The sequence below is a fragment of the Lepisma saccharinum genome, chromosome 14 (genome assembly GCF_977018435.1).
Source record: "Lepisma saccharinum chromosome 14, izLepSacc3.1, whole genome shotgun sequence".
Classification (NCBI taxonomy): domain Eukaryota; kingdom Metazoa; phylum Arthropoda; class Insecta; order Zygentoma; family Lepismatidae; genus Lepisma; species Lepisma saccharinum.
Genome location: NC_139242.1, coordinates 51,436,413 through 51,452,273, shown reverse-complemented (window position 1 = coordinate 51,452,273; position 15,861 = coordinate 51,436,413). Strand labels below are relative to the sequence as shown.

General features: G+C 39.2%; 1 protein-coding gene across 3 annotated transcripts in view; it reads left to right on the top strand.

The window, feature by feature from the left end:
- The window catches only part of LOC145998880 (WD repeat-containing protein 47), a 431,858-nt gene that overhangs the window by 216,381 nt on the left and 199,616 nt on the right, over positions 1–15,861 (top strand). For all 3 annotated transcript variants that reach the window (XM_083135576.1, XM_083135578.1, XM_083135581.1), the window contains one exon: positions 2,315–2,393. In XM_083135576.1, coding sequence (XP_082991702.1) covers positions 2,315–2,393 — 79 coding nt within the window. The remainder of the gene's footprint in view (positions 1–2,314; positions 2,394–15,861) is intronic.

Genomic DNA, 15,861 nt, shown 5'->3' with positions numbered 1-15,861 from the left:
ATTTATGAATGCCATGAGGCACGCTTTTCACACTTTAGCTTTTATTTTTCTGGAAGATGGAAAAGAAAGCTGCGTGGAAAATAGCACAGAATTCTCTGTCCGTTTACTTTGTTGATTTCCTTTGCAGAAGAGTCTATGTGAAAGATGGAAGATAAGATATCTTGAAGTTGAGGAGTTAAATTTGAGTTTGAAATTCTTATGCAACTAACAATTTAATAGATTAATATATCCCGTAACATGTATGGCTTGTGTTCGTAACTATTTTTTTAGTCTGAGTATGTGAAATGGGAAATGTAAACTCCGCACCTTAAATTCAATATTTTAAACTTATATACCATATACCATTGAATAAAGGTAAAGGTAAAGTGTTCCCCTGTGCATAGCACCACACCATGAAGGCGTATAGGGGGTGTGGGGGTAACGCCCCACACTTTCTTGATCCGGTCGTGAGTGGGGGTGATGTGATCAGCATCACGCCCCTGACCGCCTTTACCCCCCACGGTTTCCCCCAGGTACCCATTTTATTCGACGCTGGGTGGGCGCTTCCACCGTTAGAAAAGTTCCCGGATTTGAACCGGCCGGGGATCGAACATGGGAGCATGGTAGTCAGACGCGTTACCGACTGAGCCACCGCGGCCACTTAATTGAATTGAGTTAGAATTTTTGGATACGTTGGAGTCACATAGACCCTTTATATTGTTAACACACGTATATTTGTGTGTGGGTGGGTGGTGAGAGACGAGAATAAAGCAGAGAAAACATCTGCTTGTACCCTTGAATTTTTGGAAAATTCGCCTTGAAAACCGGGAATTATACTTGAATTTTATCATGGGTCAAGAGTGGCCACCCTGTTAGTAGCTATTGTTTCAGAGCTGGGACTTTAAATTGTCCCTCATCGCAGAATCACCCAAATATACCAACGTGAACAACAGTTTTCTTTTCACTTAATGCATCAATAGGCTAATCGGATCGGGGCTGGACCACTATTAAGTGTAAGCAAGGAGTTTATGAGCTAAAAAGCGCCCAAATGTTAAAATTTTTCCGTACAGCACACGGAACAACAAAGTGACGGTTACAGGCCAAATGGGTTTGGCGAACCTGACATTGGATATCTTGTCTCTCTTGTTTAATCTATCCCAGACCTGGTAAACCCGCCATTTTCGTGGACACCGCGCGAGCAGCGTAACTGTAGCGTTGTAAGAGTGAACCAGGCTCGTTCGTGCAATGGGAACCTCTCGTCATCTGATTCGTGAGTAATCGTGCAGTGTGTGGTTCCACGAAAAGGGGAAGAACCTTCCCCTGTAGTATTTGTTTACCCCCTCAGCTCAAGCCTGTTCTATCCTAGGGTGTCCCGCGCTTTTAAAGAGCAATCCTTTGTTCATTTCGGGAGAAGATCTTAGGATCTGGATGTTGACCCAGGAGCATGAGGACACTTGCTGGATATGAAAAACAGGGTCGGCGCTAGGGGAGGGGAGGGGGGGGGCGAAGGGGTGCTTGCGCACCCTTTAATTTTTTCCGCGCCCCCCTTCAGCACCCCTTTTCATAACCTATTTTCAACTGTAAACAGTATTGCAGTGTCGTATTGCGATTAAAAAGTTCATTGGTATTTGGTGTAATGCATGTATGAATGTTTTCTTTATTTTTAACATCGCACCCCATAAATTTCATTCCGCGCCTCCTTAGCACCCCTAGATGATTAATTCTGACACCGCCGCTGATACTAAAGGAGTGGACTCAGGTCTACAAAATCAAAGAATTTGGAACGATTGTAGTTGGCTTGCTGATATTATACAGGGTTGGGCACTAGAAATCGGCCCGCCTCATCTCACTTGGGGGCCTCCCCGATGGCGCAGTGGCTTCTTGTAATCAAGTGGTCCCGGGTTCGATACCCGGTGGTGGCACATAGTGGTTCGGATCCCACTTTAAACTGTAGGTCCAGTCCCTATTAGCCTTACTGTGAATAAAGTGGACTTAAAACACCAAATCAATCAAATCAAATCATCTCACTTGGTCTGAAACGAAACTTTCTCCCAAATTAACGTGCTTCAAAAACAAGAACATGCGCAGATAGAGTGGGAGGGGTGACGTGACGTGGCCAGATGGGGAGGGGAGTGTAATGGCCGAGTGTACAAGAAATAATAGTTTGAGAATGTCGGACGAGATGAGGTGGGCCAGTTTTTTGTACCTTACTCTGTATGTAAAGATTTCACCTTCACGATAGTGAAATTTTATTTTTAATTGTGAACACACGTTTCTTGTAATGCTGTAACAATCCTTGAAGACCGTTTGAGTCTCATAGAAGTTTTATTTTCAGGGGTCAAGTGCCTCCAATATTCCACGGAGACTCGACGAACGAAATTGGGATGCAGGATGGTCGTTTCGATGCAGTAAAGGTAGGGGAATAGATGCTTTTATATTGTGCCAATGATTTAATTAGTATATATATATATATATATATATATATATATATATATATATATATATATATATATATATATATATATATAATTATTATTATTATGATTTTTTTTACCACAATGTACGTATTTATTTATTCATTCATTGATACGTTACTGTGACAACTACAAGGAAGGTTAGCGGTTATGTGATTCGAATGCAACTGGATTCAACTCTTTACCTACCATTTATTTTTAGTTTCTTGCAATCATTAATCATTTTGTTTCCTTGTCGCCATTGCTCTTGCCTGCTACCTTTTTAAAGAAAAAAGTCTTGTATTAAAGATGTAGAGAAGGTGAATTATTAGTTGCGTAGGTATTCATCCATACCTTCCTTCGGACCTGCAATTATTACCAGGAACGAGTTTATATGTAAATAGTAAATACATATTTATGTATGAAGCTGAAACCAGTAATTTTTTGTATTATCTTTGCGCATCATAGCATGTAGACTCGAAAAATACAGTTTTTATTTTCCATATTTTTACATATATTACGTTTTGGCTCGTATTTTAGTTATTTTTACATATTATTTCCATATTTCGGAACATTTCTAAACATATACTCCATATTCGCGCAATAACTACATGTTTTCATGTGACCGAAAGAGTGGTGAATTTCTCGCGAAAAAGTGAGACATTTTAAATACGCTCCCATTAGTTCTTGAAATATTGAACGCAGTTTTAGTCAATATAAATCTATTTTAAGAGAGAACAGAAGGAATTTCACATTCGAACACTTACAATTAAATGTTGTTATTCATTGTTTTGGAAACAGAAAATGAAAACACATCTTTTGTTATTTTACAATTAATGCCAATGTAAGCATACTTATTTTATGTAGCTCGTGTTAAAAAGGTAATCTTTTTACAATTTTAAGTCCATATTTAACTACATATTTTGGTGAAAATAACTAAATATGTATTTACATATTTAGCACATTTTTTTTCTACATATAAATCCGTTCCCTGCTTATTGCTGTACCCGAATTATGTAATCACACATTTTTTCATTGTGCGTAGCCATGCAAGCGAATTACGAAAGGTATAAATGAATTTCAGGGGACAGGTTTTGAGCTCGAACAAGCGTTCTCGGGTTACCAGCCAGGTTAAATCGGTGTTAGCTTCCAACGTTTTGAGCGTATACATTGCTCTCAGGATCACATTTTCTTTCCTGATGAAAGGAATGTATGCGCTCCAAACGTTGGAAGCTAACATCCAAATCCGGGTCTTATTGATTGCTTAAGTTGATTTTCTACCGTTATGTTTTTCCCCGTGGTTTTCAACATATCAGGAAAATGTTACGTTTTCATTTGAAAGTCCGTTGTTACTTCTAGGATTCTGCATAATTCTTAATCAGTTTATTTTCAACAAATTAAGAGTAAATGTATCCAAATTGTAGGGATTGTGAGGGGAATACAACGCTTTTCCGTCCAATTTTTTATTCTACGCAGTTAGTTTTTTTGTGACTGTGATGGAGCGTCCATTAGTGTGTCACATTATTTCGCCAGAAACTGTGATATATATACTGTGTTTGTGTGTATGTATGTACCTATATAATAACCAGTGGCTCTAAAGCCCGAAAGGGCCTTGGCGTATCTCCCGACTACCAGTCTCCCTTCTCACAAACCCTCCCTAGAGGTTAGAGGTGTGGAGATCTTCAACCAGTAATGGGCTGACGTGGGGTCAGCACTTCGAACCCCCAGCCGTTATAGGAGATATCCGTGACCGGGTTATTACGCTACTCAATCGTAGCTCCCCAAGTTTCTCACGATGGTGGGTTGCCACCGGTCCTAAGTTTCTCACGATGGTGGGTTGCCACCGGTCCTATACACAGGCCGAAAACCCAGAGACTGAATCCATGCCCTCCCGCAGTCGGAGCCCAAAGCGCGCGCGCGCGCGCGCCCACACACACACACACACACACACACACACACACACACACACACACACACACACACACACACACACACACACACACACATATATATAGTGCGTGTGCGCGCACGTCACATTAAACACTCACCCTCATGGGTGTTTTTACTTATTTTTAATGAGTAAACAGTGATTTTTCGTTTCACATGTGTTTTAGTTTCTTTCATTAACTGTTCATTTCGAACTGATCTCCACACTAGTTTTTTATTATTTGCATTTTAAACCATCGCAATTGAAGCAGTACTTAGTTACGCTCTTGGCCGCAAGAGAGCATCAATCTCCAAAGCCAAGTACGTGTTCATAACACCGCTCTGTCGTTGATCCACTTGTTAGTTCGTACTTTGTTCGCTAGAGCGCTGCAGTATTCGGTGCATGAGCACAGCATCACAATCCAAGATTTACTAGGAGCAAAGAGTGATATTTCGATCAAAATCTTTCCAATTAATTTTTGTTTGCACTTTAGACATGAGGGACTAACGTGGTTATTTTTGTACACCACACTATTTGAATTACGGGATTTAACGGAAAATCAGCGCTTGTTTTGAATTACCACATATTGAGTTGCTTTTGGAAGAAACTCGCACGGGGTTATTTTCAGGAGAAATTCTCATTAAGTTACCTTTGGAAGTAACTTGCAGTGAGTCACTTTGGGAAGTAGATAGCTTGATGTTAATTTTTGGAAGTATCTCACATGCTGTTATTTTTTGGAACTGACGGAGGCTTACTTTTGGCATTAACTGGCGAAGGCTAATTTTGGCAGCAACTGACGGAGGTTTACTTTTGGCAGCAACTGACGGAGGGTTACTTTTGGCAGCAACTGACGGAGGGTTACTTTTGGCAGCAACTGACGGAGGGTTACTTTTGGTAGCAACTGACGGAGGGTTACTTTTGGTAGCAACTCGCGAAGTGGTTACTTTTGGTAGCAACTCGCGAAGTGGTTACTTTTGGTAGCAACTCGCGAAGTGGTTACTTTTGGTAGCAACTCGCGAAGTGGTTACTTTTGGTAGCAACTCGCGGAGGGGTTACTTTTGGTAGCAACTCGCGGAGGGGTTACTTTTGGTAGCAACTCGCGGAGGGGTTACTTTTGGTAGCAACTCGCGAAATGGTTACTTTTGGTAGCAACTCGCGGAGAGGTTACTTTTGGCGGCAACCCGCGGAGGGCGGGTTACTTTGGCGGCAACCCGCGGAGGGTTTCTTTAGGAAGTAAGTCACGGAGACTTAATTTTTATTGAACATTGGTTATTATATCTAGAAACATGTACAAACCTATGGACCAAAAATGATTTTTTCTAAAATGGTCATGCAACCGCCATTGGATGATTTGTTATGGAATGACCCACGCCCAGATAATTGATTACATAAACATTCCCTGTTGCAGAGATGAAAAGGGATGTTAATGCACAAACACGACGACGTCTTGCATCCATAAATGCTACTCACTCGAAGACAGTGTTGCCAACACACTTTTGGCAATTATAGTTCACCAAGAAAACGTCTTGGCCGCCATATTGTATCCAAAGACATGGTTGGTGGAGCCAACAGTGTTTTTCATCGTACTCAGTAATTTGTCGGTTGTTTATGGTCATCACTTGTGTGTGTGTGTGTGTGTGTCCTACAAGGTAGCTCAGATATGAAAGCATTTTTTGAACAACATTAGTTTCTGAAATTGCTACAAATTTAAATATTACAAATTGACAGCTGTGTTTTTTTTGCCATGCTTTAACATGCTACCTTTATTTACAGTGCATTAATCTTGATTGTTTTTAGCACAAAATGGAAGCATTTTGTGATGAGAATATTATCTTGTCGAATTCAAAATGTTATTTGTCTGTTCAATATAACAATGTATGATGATTGAGTTTGGATACATTGGAAGCCTAATATAATGCATATTTTAATGAAATCTCAGTGTCATTTTGAAAATATGAATGTATCAATAAGCTGTAATTAGCAGGTAAGGCAGTGATTTTCACCTTTTGACTAGTTTCCTGTTCAACAATGTTTGTTTGAATTGTTAGATTCCCATTCTCATAATCCAAGGAAATAAATGCAGAAGTTTGAACGCAGTATTAATGCACTAATATGATACTGTATATTGTTTATGTGGGTAACGAGATATAATTTATGTTCTGGACGTAAACAGGATAATCGTACTGGAAGTACAGGGTTTGGGGATCATCACCAATGAAATGGCTCCCTTCGAACTCTGTACACCCTAATTGCATACTGATAGCTTTAACCAATAAAAAAAGTTTAGGGCTTTGAAATGTCGGAAAGCTGATATTTTGCACTGATCGTCTATAGTACTGAAGCCAATATTAAGTGTAGCTAAAACTGGTATAGATAAAAAAAAATTGCCTTATGGGAGCACTTATACCATACCACCAAAATCCATTACAAGATTTTAGTAGTTAAAAGCGAAATAATTTTTCTGCGGTTTCATTTATTATACACAAGGGACCCATTTTAGTTTATCAAGCAGTTTGAATACTCAGATTTATTGCAGTATGAATTTGAATATAGTAATAAATTTTACTTTAATATCTCAAACTCTCAGTAATCGCTTGGGGGTACAGTGCAATGCTGAGATAATAACATATTAAGTACTAATTTACGAGGATTTGAAACTTACCTCAAACATTATCTACGAGCTTTCTTTATTTTCTTTGCATTAGTCAGCCATCAAATAGGTGATTACCTTGAATTATTTCTCCGTTTTAAGGTCCTAGGTAGGATATATAGAGAAAGTTCCTTTTTACGTTGCTCGAATGATTTTCAGAAGAGTTTTGCTGATGTCTAGAACAGTGGTTCCCAAACTGTGGTACACGTACCTCCAGGGGTACATTAACAACTTGCGGGGGGTGGGGGATGTACGCAGTCAGTTCGGAGAGTGGGTTTTCCTCAACTACCGAAATATACTAAATTTGGTGCCGAATCCCCGCTTGAAATTTTGAAGTGCACAGCCAGATATCAAGAAACTGTGCCAGGCCCTGCAGGCACATCCTTCTCACTAGAAACTCTGAGGATTTACAGTAAAATCTCCAAAGTTTACAAACTTATTTCTGTTCTTTACTTTCTTGAATAACTCTGGAAAAAATATATGAAAATTAAAGGTTTTTATATACTTCTTAGCTTACATGTGTTTCTCATTTTCATTTTTGTAACTAATCATGAAGATTGTAAATGTAACACCCAATAAAATAATAAACGCAGAATTCTAATGCTTATTTCTTTACCATCTTTCTACACACAGCCCGAAAACCATTTTGCTCCATTGCAGATACACGCCTCCAACATATCAAAAACTCCCCACCGATCAGGCAACCAAAAAAATTCACCACAACCCACTATTCGGAGAAAACCTTTGGTGGGGGTACATTAGACGTTTAGTTACGACTAATGGAAGGCGAGCAATGAGAGAGAAGTTTGAGAATCGCTGATCTAGTAGATTGAAGAGGACATCTGCGATAACGTTTGGAATGGAAGATTTCTTCAAAGAAAGATCTAACCTAACGATGATTGCCCGATTGCTTGTTTGATCTTTATTTGTGAAGGGTGACGATAGCTCTTATCCACGAATAATTTGCAATTTCTCCTAATTCAACAAACTTTCACTGGCCAGCACCTATTCAATAACCTGTTTAAAATTATTCATCAAACAGAGACTCTGTTGAGCCCTTTCTCGCGTAGCTAGTTTGATAGTGTTGTGTTCAGTTGGTTCGACATCGTAAGCACTAATAAATCGGAACTACTGCTGTTTTCGTAATATGTGCAGCATCCTATGGAATCTGCCAGACTTTGTGGTATAGTTGCTTGGTGCTGATTTTTTTAGGGCTGAGTTCCTATTGTAAGAACTGGACGATAGCGATTCTTCTTTGATTCTATCCTGATCATTGCTGTTAATCTAGTGGTATAAATATGAGGCTTAAAACTCAACTAACTAACTCAGCCTTCTTGTACCCGAAGGTTCATGGCTGCAGCAACACAGGCCTTCCATCTGTCCCTATCCTGAGCAAGATCTATATACTCTTTTCCATCCCTACCAATTTTCTTTAGGTCCATTTCAACATTATCCCGTCATCTTCGTCTTCCTACTGGTCTCTTACCATCAGGTTTCCAAACAAGAATCCTGTAAACTCTTCTTTCCTCTCCCATTCGTGCCACATGGCCTGACCATGATCTTCTTGATTTAATCATTCTAATAATATCTGACTATGAATGCAAACTACGTAGTTCTAAATTCTGCAACCTTCTCCACTCACCTATCTCCTCATCCCTTTTAGGCCCAAATATTTTCCTAATGATCTTATTTTCAAATACTGTCAATTTATGTTCCTCTTTCAATGTAAGTAACCAAGTTTCACATCCATATAATATTACAGGCAAAATTACTGTTTTGTATATTTTAACTTTTAGTTTCTTAGACATTAAACGAGAAGACAAAAGTTTATAAAGAGAAAAGTTACATGCATTTCCTGCATTAAGCCTGTTTTTTTCCCTCTTTAATATCATTTTCATTTGTTAGTATTACTCCTAAGTACTTGAATTTGGAAACTGGCTTAAAACTCAGAATTCTTATTTTCTTTTCCAGTAGATGTCGAATCTGTTTTCCTCATTGGTTATTTAAGCTTAATTTTCTCATTATGGTGATTCCAAGCTGAGTAGAGCCCACTTCAATTTCTTTCCTCCATTTGGGGAAACTGGTGCATTGTGAAGCAAAAAGATTGAGTATCTATCCTGTAGAGAAAGTGAGAAACAGTACATGTGTCCTGCATCAGGTGCTCATCTCGTGGATTAATCCCGTGACGATCAATCCTCTAAACACTCACATTCGTGGATTTTGGTGTTGAGGAGCTGTTAAGCAGATTATTCTGACGTTTCTACGATTAGAGCTTATAACACCACTTCCAGTTACCACAAAGTTCGGTGACGGAACGCGTTAAGTGGTCGACTTTCAATGTAGAAGTTTCCGGGTTCAATTCCCGGCGTTTGCGAGTGTCTCTTCATCAATTTCATCATATCATCACTCACTCTCATCGTCGCCATTAGCCAACAGTGGCAGAGGAGCGACGCCAAATAACATAAATAATGAAAGAGAGCTGCGTTATTGCATCTCATGCCCCTTGATTGTTCGCAATCTACTAAAAGGTACTGTAGAGTTAACTAGGTTGCGTATATCTCAGGGCATAGTTGCTTTTGACGATAGGTAAAGCCACCAGGGCACTTGCAAGCATTTTTGTAATTCGTATTCTTCAAATGCTGCTTTCAAACCGACAATACCTTAACGAACTTGAAAAGCATACGTGTGCAACATGTGTCTTGCAAATAATATTCTAGCATTCGTGTCAGAATCCGATGAAGCATCAGCGAATTCTGCAACGTTCAGAAAAACGTAAACTTTTGACGGGATCATATTTCACAAACAGCATGGTTGTAGATTTACAGCGAGTTCTGGAATCACGTTCCACAGGGGATATTTTGCAAACGTTGTCATTTCCAATGAGTTTGCACCAAGGGACTGAAACTTGAGCGTTCCATTACCACAGCAGGCGCATTTCCTAAATTCGCGACATTTTGATGGAACCCTTCTCTCATGTCATCACACCGTATCATTGTGGTTACATTTGGAAAGGTACCAAATCACAACCAGCACAGTGACGCCGTCGGCAACTCATCAGTGGTCACGGATAGGCTTGCCAACTTTAAAGAATAAAATTCCGGGAGATTTCTTGACAGCCTTCAAACCCTTTAAATTAAAATGTTGTGGAAGACTAATGTTCTGAATATCAGCTATTATCCTGAACGTCCTAAACCGCGGCGGAATGGTTGGAAGGGGGGGGAGCTTAGCATGAATATCAGCCTAAAAGTATATTGTATATCACACATATAATTCTATTTCAGTCAGTTATTTATTTTATTATTAAGAGCGCGTTGCAGGAACATGTTAACTTGAAAATTGACGGAGTGTTTTTTCAGGGGACGAAAAAAATATGGGGGGAATATGCCTGGTTTTGCCTCCCCCCTCTCCCCTCCCTGAAAAAAATACCTTCCTTTAAAACAGTCCTGCAGACGTCCGTGGCTGTTATTTGTTTGTTTTCTTGCTATATAAAATTGAATCAACTTGATCAAAGCAACCTATATTCTGTCCCGGGAATCTCGGGAGCGAGTGATCGAAAGCAAGACTCTGCGTAAGTAGTGACTCGAGAGGACCCGACCAATGAAATGAAGAAGTGTGAGGAACAGGGATGTGTGGAGGGTGTAAAGTTGACTGCAGTTACCAGCCTTTGCTCCGCACACACTGTTTCTCCCCTTCTCAACCTGTATGCGCTACCATGTTCCAGAGGTCCCCAGGATAGGCTATAGCAACCAAAATTGGTAATTAAACAGTGCAATATCAATATATACATACTCGTCTGAAGCCGCAATTTGTAACAAAATTCTTCAAAATGAAGCACTGTAAAAATATAATAATAAACAATACTAAATCACGTTTTTCCGGGAGATGACTAAAGTTTATCCGAGAGACCAGGAGAGAGAGTTCGATTTCGGAAGGGTTGGCAAGCCTAGCTACGGCCCGGCAACTGTTGATCTAGTGTATGTAGAAGAACCAAGCAGAGGAACTTGTCTGTTGAATGTATCCTGTCCCCTGTGCCTAGTCTTTGTCGTCTTCAAGTCAAAAGAAGTGACAGAAGCGATAAAAACCAAGGCCATGGTTCCAAAAGATGCGCCTTTTCGAAGCGGAGGTGAATAAAGGATGTTACATAATGGTCCCTGAGGATGGACTCCATGTATGGCAGAATGACGCCCATGGATAGGTACGCAAAAGTATCATCTTCGCCGAAGACAACTCCTAAAGTAACGTCACCAGGTAGGAAGAATGTATTGACAAGCTAATTACATAAACGTTGCGAAATTGTATCCCATATTAGGAAAGAGGCTTCGCCGGGACTGTTTGTTTTGCTTCCGTCGCCTCGTGTCGTTCGGGTCGCTCGAAATAAAGTGTCTTTTTCCTGTCATTTGTTCCTTTCCTAATGGCGTGGCAATAATTAGGATGGGTGGGGCCTCAATGTCGACCTTGGCAGAGCCTACATTTGTATCGGCCGCAGAATGTGGGTTGAGTCCGGCAGTGCGCTCGTGGCATCGGCAATTGGAAATCGCTTTTGATGATGAATGCCTTGCGATGTGCAGATGGTGAACGCTGTCTCGTATTTTTTACGTGTGTAATTGGCCACCTGCGAGAATGACAAGTTTAGCTGAATCTCTGCGGTAGATGGTGTAGGTGAATTTTTGGTGACAAAGCGTCCTACTTGTTGTGGAATGACGCTGTTCTGCAATTAGATACAAGCGGAACGCAAAGGACAAGACCAAACATTATTTTTTAGTCGGAACCGAGAATCGGTTTTGATCTGCAGATTTGAATTGAAACCAAACAAGATGTACTTCCCTTGCAAGATTCTCGTATCTATACATACTCCTTAAACACAGATAATTTCATGTTGTCCCCGGATTTCTCTACACATCCTATCAGGGGTAGAAAAATACAGTGCGCCTGAAAATGTTCACATGATTTTTAAATTCAGTTCTGCAATTATTATTATTTTTTAACATTTAGAATTCGCTTGCGGAAATTTCCGTTACCATTTTTTAAAAATAACTAGTTCAGTATGTGTTTTTCAATGTATGTTTGTTTTTTGCATCACATGTATCATTAATTCAGAATAATAAACATGTCATTATAAATTTTTACACTGTTGGTAACCGAATATTAATATCTGCAGCAATATGGTTGAGTTGGCCATGCATTAGAATGTATTGCATAGTTATTCATGCTGATACAAGTTGAGACTTTTTTTTTAGGGAGGCCACTACGGTGCAAGAATCAATTACATTTAATCCAGTCTAGTTTTAATTAATAAATTAAATGTTTTAAGATCACATTTCATAGCTTACATTGGTAGCGTCTTCCCCTTGTAATCAAGGAGTCCCGGGTTCGATACTAGGTGGAGGCATATAGTGGTTCGGATCCCACTTTAAACTGCAGGTCCAGTCCCGATTAGCCTTAAGATGCACAAAGTGGACTTAAAACACCAAATCAATCAATAAATCATAGGTTATCTTAGTTGGATGCATGGTGAGAAAAAACACCAAATCAATCAATAAATCATAGGTTATCTTAGTTGGATGCATGGCTGAGAAAAAAAGCTGACTTAGGACAAGTTGCTGGCGCCTGAATTATTTTTAGTTTTGCCTACCTCTGCGTTCATAAAGGATTTTACGCATTTGTTCAGCACTTGAAAGCGAACGTATGAGCGGAGTTTCAACCCTGAAAAAGACTGATGTAGGCAAGGTAAAATCTTAAATGAAAGGAATGTCACTTAGAAGTAGTAGCTACAGACTTGAAAAATATAAGAAAGGATTCAAGTAGGAAATATGCATTTGTGTGTTTGTTGATTACTTTTCTGGTTTTTCCTTGCCACCAGCACCTTCGCGCGACCAACGGTTTGAATTTTAAAACTTTACATTTTAATGTGCTAAATTCTTTATTGAAAATAAGTAGAACTGAATTTAAAAATCCAGGCGCGATGTGAAAATTTTCAGGCGTCATGGCGACCGGACCGTGATATTTTTCTACCACTGCATATACATAAATATAATAGCCGGCCCCTGTGGCGGAGTGATTAGCACATCGCGCTACGACGTCAGGGGTCCCGGGTTCGAATCTTGGCCTGGGCATGGATGTTTGTGAGTGTCCATTCATCAATTTCATCATATCACTCATCCCCATCTTCGGAAATTAGCCAAAAGTGGCACAAAAGGCGAAGTAAAATAAAGCAAATAATAATAATAATATTAAAAACATAAATATAATAAATGTCAGGTTTCATCAATTATCACTTCTAGTGAAATTGTAAATCTTATACTGCAAATAAACAAAGCTGCAATCTACATGTGTATGTATGTAAGTCTATGTATGGCGAGCAGGGTGAAATAAGCAATTCTTCAAAGCACTAATTGCAAAGGTGATATATTTATTGTTCTCGATGTGCGCATATATGTATACACACAGACATACAATTTGAAATATTTGTCTACCAAACATCCATTTGCTTAAGTTCCTATGTCACAGCATGTTCAAGCTATGCGGTAACGCTCTCTAAGGGGATTAAATACTCATCCTAAACAGGGTTGGCATGTTTAAAACAAAAGTGTTTTAAACGGTTAAAACATATGACTTTGTTTTTTCACAAATGTTTAAAACGTTTTAAACAAAGTGTTTTAAACATGTTTTTTTCAGGCGTGTTTTGAAACACATTTTGATACTTGATGTTTGATACTTTGTGGTTATTTGCGTGTTTTGTAGCTTTGCTTTTTTATTCAATGCGTGTCATTCTATTTGCTGTACATAGAAATCTGTTCAGTGGCTGAAAACGTACATTGAATTAAGAAAAAAATATCGTCACGTTTAAAACACCTGGTTATGTTTTTTTACAGGTGTTTAAAAACACTAAATTGCTGACCAAGGCAGTTTATTAAGATACAAAAACTGGACTCACTGGGGCCTGGCAACTGTGGATTAGTTGAAGCTTCTCGAACACGAACAGCCTACATGCGAGATTTAAGACTAATATAAAATGTGTATTTTAGGAAGTTAGTCAAGAGTTTACTACATATTAGGAACACAGTTCATCCATGGATGATTAACAGATTCCTTATTAACCATTATTTAGAAAGTAAGTCGTCTTGGCATTATGTTTTAAACGTTTTATTCGTTTAAAACATGTTTTTTCGGTTCTTGTTTAAAACATGTTTAAAACAAAAAAAAATGTTTGTTTTGTTTCTTATAAAAAAAAAAATTTGCCAACCCTGGTCCTAAACAGAACAAACAAACAAACCAATCTAGTTTTAAAATAGAATCTCTTTGGACAGGTGGTCTTAATTTAGAAAACTAGAAACTTGCTTCAAAGATAATAAAGCATCGAAATACTTAAGTATTTTATTATTTGTGATTACCATATTTTTCTCATCTACGTCTGCAATAACAAAAAAGAGAGACCGAGGTGTCTAAAAATAGCACTCAATCCTTCGTGAGGCCCATGTCGACTGAACGTAAAAACTAAATTCCTGCGCCATCTGGTTTCAAGTGGGAAGACGTCCCAAGGGCTAGGTTGAGGACGAGAATCTCGAGAACTTCATTCAAGAGCTTTTCTGGTAGATTCATTGCTGTTGTTTCTGCAGTTCGTATAATCTTACCCTCGAATTCATTGTGAACCAGTAAGTAGATCGGAATGTGTTGTTTCTTTCATGTCCCGCCAGCGTTCTTGGAGTGCGGGAAATTTCCCACAGGAGGGAATTTTCGGATGTGTTTTAGGAAAACTTATTTAACCCGAAAATTGATAGTTTGGCTAACAAGGAACAATGTTGAAAATTGCTCAGGGTTTCCGCTTACTAGAGAACTTGAAATCAACTTAGAGCTGAAGAGGTTATGGAAAAATGTTCAAAAACGTGGGAAAAGAAGGGAAGTTAATGGTTTTTGTAGGGTACAGTTAGGAACTGAAAATATGTTTTTCCTTTTCCTCCCATCTAGTTAATGTAGGCTGGAATATTTGCTTTTATTTTTCGTTATTTATTGGCCTTCCCGATGGCGCAGTGGTAGAGTCTTCGCCTTGTAATCAAGGAGTCCCGGTTTCGATACTCTGTAGTGGTTCGGATCCCACTTTAAACTGTAGGTCCAGTCCCGATTAGCCTTACGGTGCATAAAATGGACTTAAAATACCAAATAAATCAATCAATCGTTATTTATTCTCAGCGATGTTGAATAAACTTGGTTCGTTCGATTAGCATGCAGTGTTGAAGACAGCCTTATAGGGCTGTCTAGATAGTTACTAACAGTACTTTAGACACCTGCGAAATTCAGGTAATTTATATTTCAAAATAGTGGAGACGTCGTACTTGTATTTTACGTTTGTCTTGGTGTCTTTAGTTTTCTTACCGCCTTGTAATCAAGGGATCCCGTGTTCGAAACCCGGTGGAAGCATGTAGTAGTTCGGATCGCACTTTGAACTGTCCAGTCCAGAATATCTTTTCTATGCATAAAGGGGATTAAAAACGAAAAGAACTCAAAAAGGGAATTCGGGGCCCAGTTTAATTCTAATTTATTTAGCAACAAAATGGGAGGACATCCGTGGCGGGGTGATTAGCACAGCGCGCTAAGACGCCAGGGATCCAGTGTTCGAATCCCTGCTTGGGCATGGGTGTTCTTTCATCAATAATCATATCATCATTCATCCTCATCAACGCGATTAGCCAAAAGTGACAGAAATGCGACGCTAAATAACAAAAATTAAGTCGTAACAGAACTGGATATTTTGTTAACAGAAGCGGGATTTTTTCTCCTCACAAAACCAAAGAACACTGGCCTGGGTGCTCGAGCGAGGGAGGTGCAAGTCATGGATTCACGGCACGAGAGGAATG